General features: G+C 37.6%; 1 protein-coding gene across 1 annotated transcript; it reads left to right on the forward strand.

Annotated features, from left to right (window-relative positions):
- Window positions 1–839: 839 nt before the first annotated feature.
- LOC104111074 (PHD finger protein Alfin1-like) lies at window positions 840–8,780 on the forward strand. Its single transcript, XM_009620676.4, has 5 exons — window positions 840–1,244; window positions 1,920–1,952; window positions 4,569–4,797; window positions 8,075–8,195; window positions 8,290–8,780. Exons 1-5 carry the CDS (start codon window positions 1,148–1,150, stop codon window positions 8,560–8,562), a joined length of 753 nt encoding a protein of 250 aa, XP_009618971.1. The 5' UTR covers window positions 840–1,147; the 3' UTR covers window positions 8,563–8,780.
- The last annotated feature ends 716 nt before the right edge of the window (window positions 8,781–9,496 follow it).

Consider the following 9,496-nt stretch of genomic DNA (forward strand, 5'->3'; position numbering starts at 1 on the left):
ACTCGTTGGTGGTAAATGTAAGAGAATCACTCTCATTGTAACTGCCATTGAAGATCTAAGAGAATCCTTGTGACCCAAGAAAAATGGATATAGGTACCCCACTGGTACACGAACCAGTATAAAAATCTTTGTCTCTCATGTTCATTTTTCATTACTTGCCTTTACTTTTATTTGGTATACTAACTATTATCTACAAAATCACGATAGTCAACTACGAGCCAAGATAGTCGACTAAAAGAATTTTTGCAATTCATCCCCTCCCCTCCCCCTTCCTGTACTTTCACGGTTTCACCCTATTCAATTTCTAATATAAATGGATACTCATTAATACTAATTTGTATATAATTAGTAAATCGAATATCAACATGTAATTAGGGCTAAAACTTAAATAATGAGGATAAATAAATTACTAATGTAATATAGGTAAAAATCTCATTAAATTACAATTTTTTCACTAGACACTTACGTATATTCACATAACGTTTTTCAATCTTCCGTAACGTACAGAAAAACAATACAAGTGAAGATTAATGCTAATACAAATGATAATTTTCAAGAATGAGAGAGCCTAACGGAATTGGGTCACACGGAGAAAAGAGCAACATAACTCTAGTAAGCCAATAAAGCTTTTTCCCCCTACTTTGAGATACCTTCCTTGAAAACAACAAATGTCAAAATCAAACCCACAAAACCAATGATTATTCACTAAAAAAATGATTTAAAAAAAAGAAGAGAGAACTAAGAATTAACCAATCATATTTTGCCATGTGTAATTAAGCAATAAGTAAATTACAGATTTGTCCGAACATATAGATCTACTGCAGCTATATACACTACAATCCACCCACCCCCACTCCCACCACCCTACCATTACACCCCTTCTCTTTGTCTTCCCGCTGCTCTCTCTCTCTCTCTCCAATCCATTTTCTTCACTGCCTCTAATTATTCTCTGCAATTTCCTTAAAAATTGGGCCTTTTCCCCTCATATTCATAAACAGTAGCCAATTTTAAAGTTGAAGTAAAATGAAGAAGAAACCCTAGCTCTGAACAAAACCCTAATTTCATCCATCTCTCCTGAGACAAAGAAAAAGATTGCATTTTTTTGTTTGTGGGGTTTGAATTGAAATTGTGGAAAGTAGTGGAGGACATGGAAGGAATTCCACATCCAATACCGAGAACCGTAGAGGAAGTTTTCAATGATTTCAAAGGCCGTAGAGCTGGTTTAATCAAAGCACTCACCGCAGGTTCTTTAATTTCTTACTCTTTCCTCTGTTTTATTTTTGAGGGCGCTATTACAATTTCTCGAGTCAAACAAAATTTCGTTCATTACGATTTTTTCATGCAATTTTTAATATGTTTCTGTAAAAAAAATTGCTACTTTATAGTAGTACCTTTTTGTACAGTTTTAAATGTATAATTATTTAGAGAAAACGGAAAGAATTGATGTTCGAATGGAGACCAAAAACTAATTCTTTGACTTTAAATCCCTTCAGGGAGGGAGTATATTTTTTGTACAGTATTATAATTTGGAGAGTCAAACAAATTTTCTTTTATTACTACATTTTTTCGTGCAATTTTTTGAATATTTTTCTGTGAAAAATTGCTACTTTTATAGTACTTCTTTGTTATAGTTTCTGAATGTGTAATCTTTTTTAATGAAAGAATAGATGTCCGAATTGAGACCAAAAACTAAAGTGTTTGACTTTGAACCCCTCGTGGAGGTAGTATGTAATTTTTTCTCCTTCTAAAGCATATTTTCGCATGTGTTTTTTTTTCTTATGAGAAAAATAAGGTACTCTTTTTTTTCCATATGTATTTTTTCATGTAAGTACATGGGTGTTAGACCTTTTGCTTTGTGGGTGTGTGCAAATCATGGTGGTTTTGCTAATTGTGATGTTTATAACTTTGTGTTATTGTAGATGTTGAGAAGTTCTATCAGCAGTGTGATCCTGGTGAGTTTCCTTTTGCTCAGTTTTTCCTTGGATACATACTGTTTATGTTTGTAAATATGTGCTCGTTTGGTTCTTTTTTGGTGTACAATTGAGAAATGTGAAATGTTGCTTGTTTTCCACAGTTTTAATTCCTGGAAGTGTGTCTTACTATTTTGAACTTTATAAGTAACACTTTTATGTAGTCTCTGTGTGTATGTTGAATTGCATTGTCATTCGCAGTTTTGGAGCCTAAACCACATTGTTATAACTTTTCTCACCGAGTGCATCTTTTTGTCATTTTTCGTTAAGCAGAAATGGCAAAATCAGTTTTTTTCTTAAAGTTGTTAGTGGTCTGGGCCCTCTGAAATGAGTAATGTTGTGGTCCTAATGGATAATATTTACATATGTCTGAAAAGATACCTGGAAAAATGAGATATTTACTCAATTCAAGGAGAAGCATCAATGCTAGTTAGTTTTTCTTTGATATCTTGATAATTGGCTGATTGCTTATCAGGTCTGAGGGAGAACACATGTGAGACTTTTTAGTTGCACGGATAAGCGGGATGACCTTTGTTTTCTATCAAGTCACACTTATTGAACTTTAATCTTTTATGAGCAAATAAAATGTTGATATTTTATGTCGATATATGAAAAGCTACATGTTAGATCTGATCCTGATTTTAGTTATAAGCATGAGCTTAGAGAGGTATAAATTGTCGTGGATGAATAGAACTTTATGTTTTCTATGGTAGTTTTTTGATATGTTGCATGTCTTAGGTGATTATTAGTAGCTCTTGGATGCATTTTAAGCTGGTTATTTGTAGTTTGTTTGTAGTTCGGAAACAATATTCTCATGAATTATGTGTATTATCTTCTTTTTCTTTCTTTTCTTTTGAGGGGAGGGGCAGAGGGGGTGGGGAGGAATGACTGTTTGTCAATGCAGGTCAATCAACACATTGAAGTGTTTGGACTTCTTTTATTCTAAACTCTTACAGGTATAAGAGTTGCTTTTTGCACCAGCTTATATAATACACTGGCAGAGTTTCCATATAAGAACTATCTCTATTTGATCTAACAGAGTGCACTTAGCTCAAGTGTGTTCCTCAATGATTCTTGTCTCCGCTTCGCTTGTGCATGTACTGATGTTGCTTTATTTTAAACACAAAATTTTACTCGATCACTAAGTTTAAATAGAATTAACATACATCTAAGAAAAGATTTCTTGAATGTCAAATAAACTGTTAACCGGCACACCTCTGGTGGAGGTTGTGCTGTTGGTGGCAAATTAGAATCTCGGTTTCCTAATTAATCTTTTCTCTTTTCCTTTTGGTTGGAGGCGGAGGATAGGAACCGATTACTTTTTGCTTTGACATCTATCATTTTGTTGGTTGTACTTGTTAATTCTGCCCTTTTGCATTGGTGTGCTTTACATTGACGAGACGCGAGTCAGTGTTAACACTAGACTGGAGGTTTGGAGACAGATCCTGGAGTCTAAGGGTTTCAGGTTGAGCAGGACTAAGACCGAGTACTGGGAGTGCAAGTTCAATGATGTACCCATGAAGCGGGGCGGAAGTGAGGCTTGATACACAAGTCATCCGAAGAGAGAGAGAGTGTTCAAGTATCTTGGATCTATAATCCAAGGTAATGGAGAGATTGACGATAATGTCGCACATCGTATTGGAGTGGGGTGGATGAAATGGTGGCTCGCATCCGGTATCCTGTGTGATAAGAATGTACCACGGGGACTCAAATGTAGGTTTTATAGAGTGGTTGTTAGGCCAACTATGTTGTATGGGGCGGTGTGTGGGCTAGTCAAGAGCTCTCATGTCTAGAAGTTGAAAGTAGCTGAAATGAGGATGCTGAGATGGATGTATTGGCATACTAGGAGGGATAAGATTGGGAATAAAGATATTCGGGACAAGGTGAGAATGGCCCCTATGGTGGACAAGATGTAGGAAGCTAAGCTGAGATGGTTCGGGCATGTGAAGAGGAGATGCCCAGATGCCTCAATGAGAAGGTGTGAGAGGTCGGCTATGTTGGGTCCGAAAATAGGTAGAGGTAGGCCAAAAAGGTATTGGGGAGAGGTGATAAGGCAGGACATGATATACCTACAACTTAACAAGGACATGACCCTTGATAGGAGGGTGTGAAGATCGAGAATTAGGGTAGCGGGTTAGTAGGTAGTCGAGCGTATCCCTTTTCCATACCAGCACTTTTAGTGTTATTCCTGTATTTTTCTTATCCTAGATTTCTATTACCACATGTTATTTCTTTTGCTTCGGTTATCTGAATATCTTGTTGTTAATATTGCCTCTTTATGGCTTTTTCACTACTACACTTCTTTTAAACACTGCTATGACTGTACCTTGCTTGAGTCGAGGGTCTATCGGAAACAACCTTTCTGCCTTCGCAAGGTAGGCGTAATGCTGCGTACACACTACCATCCCCAAACCACACTTGTGGGATTATACTGGGTTTGTTGTTGTATTTTGATGTTCAGGGAAGTTCTTTCTTTATAGATGCAATGACTGTTCTTCTGCCTTCTTGTTTGAGGTCCTGATGGAGTTTATTCCGTAAGCAGCTATTACTATCATTCTTGATGACTGCTTCAACATATGCCCATATGTTTACCTGCAGAAAAAGAGAACTTGTGTCTGTATGGGCTCCCTAATGAAACATGGGAAGTAAACCTCCCCGTTGAGGAGGTGCCTCCTGAACTACCCGAACCAGCACTAGGTATAAACTTTGCTCGTGATGGGATGCAAGAGAAGGACTGGTTATCACTTGTTGCAGTTCACAGTGATTCATGGTTGCTTTCTGTTGCATTCTACTTTGGCGCACGGTTTGGTTTTGGTAAGAGCGAAAGGTAATATCATTTTCTTATTGCTACCTTTTGATTTCATCTTTTCTTTGATTTCCTGTCCTTATACTATGTAGATTGTCCATACCCCACTGGTGGGAATATATGGGTATGTAAGTTGTTGTATATTATGTAGATTGTACATTATTTGGATGTGTAATTTTCATTTTTCTAATGGGAGATATGTCTACCTTCTACCGGTCCTAAAAAATAGTTTTGTCTACCTTCTGCAAAAACAACCAATGGAGTGCCTGTTGTATGTGCCATCCTCCGTCCCTGTCTATAATCTCTTATTTTTTGTGCCTATTTTTGGGCTGCCCTTTTACCTCTATTTCTCTTATGCAGGGATCTGTTAGTAATTTTTTCTAACATTTTCCCTTTCAAGAAAAATATTCTAACTTCTTTTTTTTGTTATAAGGGAGCATTTTATATAAACAAAAAAGCACAAAGATTTGTGTAGTGGGTTACATCAGGTTCTAACAAGTGTATCAGTATCCATATCCAAGAATCTTACAAAAACTCAGTTTCCACCTAGTGTAATTCGACAGAAAGCTGAGGAAATCTAAAAATCTTTCTACATCATATACATTTTGCATGTTACACAAAAAGGCTAAGAAAGATAAGACATTGAACTTCAGTTGGTGAATGTTCTCTCTTTTGCCTTCAGAACGTGTGAGATAGCTTTCTTTCCATGTGTCCCACCAAATGCTAGCTGGTGTGATTTTCCAGATTTTCTTCCTGCCTTTCCCCATTCCTTTCCCTGTCCAGCTGAAAAGATCTTTGGTAGATACTGGCATTGCCTATTTGAATCCAAAAGTACGAGAGGCTACTTGGGCAGTGAATGAAAAGGTGATTTGCATCTTCTTCTGCCTTCTCACACATGTAAGACTTGTTACAAAGGTTCATGCTTCTTTGTTGAAGGTTATAATATTGGGTCAGGATTGCCTCATAATTAACTGTCCAGCAGAAACAAGCCACTTTGGGTGGTGCTTTCAAACTCCAAAGTTGTTTCCAAGGCCAATCCTGTTATGCGGCTGGGGGATGCTTTAGCCATTTGTAACTAGAATTTACAGTGAAAAGCCTGTCATTCTTGTATAACCAATGAGGAGAGTCTAGGTTGACAGATGAACTTTGAAAATTTCTCAATGGTTGCAAAAGTTGAGAAAGTCTGGCATGTTCGCAATCGTTACTATTTCTTGTGAAACAAACTTCCCATCCAGTGCTTTTAATGCATTGAGCCACCGTAGCATGAGGATCTCGAGTAAAGCTGTAGAGGTCTGTAAATTGTTCTTTGAGGGTTGAGTATCCCAATGCATTGATCCACCGTAGCATGAGGATCTCGAGTAAAGCTGTAGAGGTCTGTAAATTGTTCTTTGAGGGTTGAGTATCCCAACCATTTGTCATGCCAAAAAGAGGTCTCGTTACCATCCCCGAAATTATTCCAACTTCTTCTGCATGCTACTCTTGCTTCATGCTTCTTAACCTGACCTGTCTAAGCATTCCGAAAGTTGTTTTATTTGATCCATTATAGGTTATAAGCTTTATCAGCACGTCTTTAGCCCCCTACACCCTGGGCCTTCTCACCCTTTGTTAATTTTCTCATCACTATTATCCAATTTACTTTATTATGTGAAAGGGCAAAATGACAGAGAATCTGTTTCGCAATCATGTTTGAAAGTTCTATTTGCTTGGAACATATTGTAGAGCATAGATGATATTCTCCCTCGGAAACTGCGTGATATAGTGGGATTGTTCTTTTATCTTTGCAAGATGTTGCTTTTTCTGTTTAATCAAGAACATGAATTCACTTCCTATTTTTTCTTTTGTCTTCTCACCCACTCATCATGTAGTGTTTGACCTTGTTGAGTTGTATAATGGTGTCTACATCAAGTATTTAAGGACATCCAAAGGGGATCTATAAAGGTCATCGCTATTCCACCTGCTTTGAGGGTTTGTGTTGAATGCTCAGCTTATTTTACATGGGTGAAGAGTCCTTTCTGTGGATTCTTTTTCTCTTTTCTATAATAAAATTACTTTGATGTTTCGGGATCAAGTACATACCCAGCAAGCTAGGAGCACTCGACTTTATACTCCCCCTTGAGGGGAAGTTATATAGTATTTTGTAGTCAAGGAGTAAATATTCTGTAATTAAGGACATAGATTAGGAAATGTTACATATATCAATTGGTATCTGTAGGGGAATTAATTGAGAGATATAACTCCTGATTATGTACCATTTCCTATTTTGGAGCATGTGTACAAATTATTCAATTCCGCAATGGCTTGAGGGAATAATCAAGCTCAATATTCTCCAAAAACTTCCTCTTCGTCCTTGCGGACCTGTCTTACACTGTAAGTAGGATTACTACCTAAGTTTTAGAATTATGGAACCAAGAGTTGCAAGCCATATGGTTGCTTGGTATCAGTTAGGAGCTCCATGCTCCAATGTCCAACTAAACTTTATTTGGGAACTATTCTATATTCATTCCCAAAGTATCATGACAGGTGAATTATTGCTTAACTTGGTGGTTGCATTGGTGGTTTTGTATAATGATTTTCAGTTTGTGTGAAGATATTTAACCTCTCTGGGTTATGATTATCAGAACTAGTACTATCTCATTTTCATTTTGTTTTATGGGAAGTGGTTATATTATGCTATATCTATTAAAGACTATGTTGGCGGACCTCCAAAATGCTACTGCACCCGTGTCCGATCCTCCAAAAGTGCACTGCGTTTGGAGGATCCGACACGCACCCTGCGATATTTGCGGACAGTCTAAGAAAAGAGGTTATGTTGTGTTAGCCATTGGACAAAGGCCTCACTGAGAACTGGTCCTGCTAGTGGTATTAATTGCTGCATGCCATTAGACAAAGGCCTCACTGAGAATTGGTTCTGCTAGTGGTATTGACCGCTGCATCATTGGATAAGTTAGTCTTTAGTTGGATATGATGTCTGTCACATGTTGTCTAGGCTTCGTGCAATATTTGTTGGGGCAGCAGTATGTTTTGTCCCTTTCTTTCTGCCTTTGGATCATCAACTGCCATCTGTCTCTTTTCCCAATAGGTCATCTAATCTTTTCCACTGTAAGTTCGATAGTTGTGTGTACATCGTTTGAACATGTAACCTTAGCTTGTTGACTCATGAATGTGGTTTATGTTAGTCAAGTGTTTGCAATATTTCACCTAGCTAGATCACTCTGGAAATATGGGTTATATTGCTTAATGTTTGTCTGAAGTTCCTTCAGAAGAGATATTGACTTTTTTTGGGAAATCGTATATACAGGAAGAGGCTTTTCCAGATGATAAATGATCTCCCTACAGTGTTTGAGGTTGTGACTGGAGCTGCTAAACAGGCAAGGGATGCTGCTCATAATAACAGCAGCAAAAGTAAATCAAGCGGAAAGGTTGCCAATCTACATGACCTTGATATTAATGCTTTTTGGCCCTCTTTTCTCTCATGTTGTTTGATTGTTTTCTGCTATCAACGTTGTTCTGCAGCTTCGTCAGTCGGAGCCCCAGCACAAAGGAGTTAAGGTGTCTCCACCTAAAGAGGAGGATGAGAGCGGGGAGGAGGTAGAAGAAGAAGATGAACAAGGGGCAACCCTCTGTGGAGCTTGCGGTGATAATTATGGCCAAGATGAATTCTGGATTTGCTGTGATGTGTGTGAGAAATGGTTCCATGGCAAATGTGTGAAGATTACTCCAGCAAAGGCTGAGCACATCAAGCAGTATAAGTGTCCTAGTTGCAGCAACAAGAGGGCCAGAGTTTAGACTGTGCAAACTGAAGAGCAAGCATCAGTCAAATGGTGAATGAAAGGTGTAGAATTTGTAGCTTAACTTATCAAACAAAAAAAGGTCAAGCTTGTGACCAGTGTCAGAATTAATGTATGCTAGATCGCCATTTTTTTAGACTTTGCATTCTGCTTTCTCTTGTATGCTTTTGGATTGTGTTTTAGATCAAGAAAATTTGTGCCTTTTGTCATTGTGTATTTGGAATTGCCTTCTCTATTCCTTGTGGGGGTTATGTATGTCTCTATTTCTTAAGACTGCTGATATGAATACTATAATGCGCTACTATGCGTGAGAGATGCAGAAGACATGTGCCTTACTTTGTAATGGGGGCTGCAACTGCTATAATTCACGTATGAGATAAACATGGCTTAATTTGTCTAGGGACTAGGGGATAGTAGATGCTGTGACTCATTGTATATATGAGATCTCAATGAAATCATTGCTGGTGGAATTAAGTTACCAAATGAACAAAACTGTATTTGTTATAGTCCCTGATTCATTTCATTCCCGACGTTGGCTCCAAATATTTTTACTCCCATGTTTCTATCGCCCGTGGTTTATTTACGTCTACCGCTCGAAGTGGAAAACATCAAAAGAGGGTTCCTTTTCTCTTGTATCTACTAGTATTTTCGATAAATACGTGTTGATTGCTCGTGTGATGTTATGTTCAGCACTAAATCTATGCAGCTATGAGCTCGTTTGGCCAACTTGTCAAAAACTACATATTTTGAAAAGTGAGCAAGTGTGGCTAAGCTTATAGAAACTACTTATTTTAAAAAGTGATTTTGTTCAAAAATATTTTTCGAAAAAGTACTTTTGGAAAGTAATTATTGTATTTTGCCAATTCATTTGAGAAGTGCTTTTTGCAATATTTAACGAGCAAATTGTGTTTGACCAATCTTTTAAAATATTT

This window comes from Nicotiana tomentosiformis, chromosome 11, assembly GCF_000390325.3.
Source record: "Nicotiana tomentosiformis chromosome 11, ASM39032v3, whole genome shotgun sequence".
Classification (NCBI taxonomy): domain Eukaryota; kingdom Viridiplantae; phylum Streptophyta; class Magnoliopsida; order Solanales; family Solanaceae; genus Nicotiana; species Nicotiana tomentosiformis.

Excerpts from the sequence above, each read along its gene's own strand:
- LOC104111074 (XM_009620676.4), top strand. The coding sequence starts at position 1,148 with ATGGAAGGAATTCCACATCCAATACCGAGAACCGTAGAGGAAGTTTTC. Across the intron at positions 1,245-1,919 it reads AATCAAAGCACTCACCGCAG|ATGTTGAGAAGTTCTATCAG; the intron begins GTTCTTTAATTT and ends GTGTTATTGTAG. Across the intron at positions 8,196-8,289 it reads AAAGTAAATCAAGCGGAAAG|CTTCGTCAGTCGGAGCCCCA; the intron begins GTTGCCAATCTA and ends GTTGTTCTGCAG.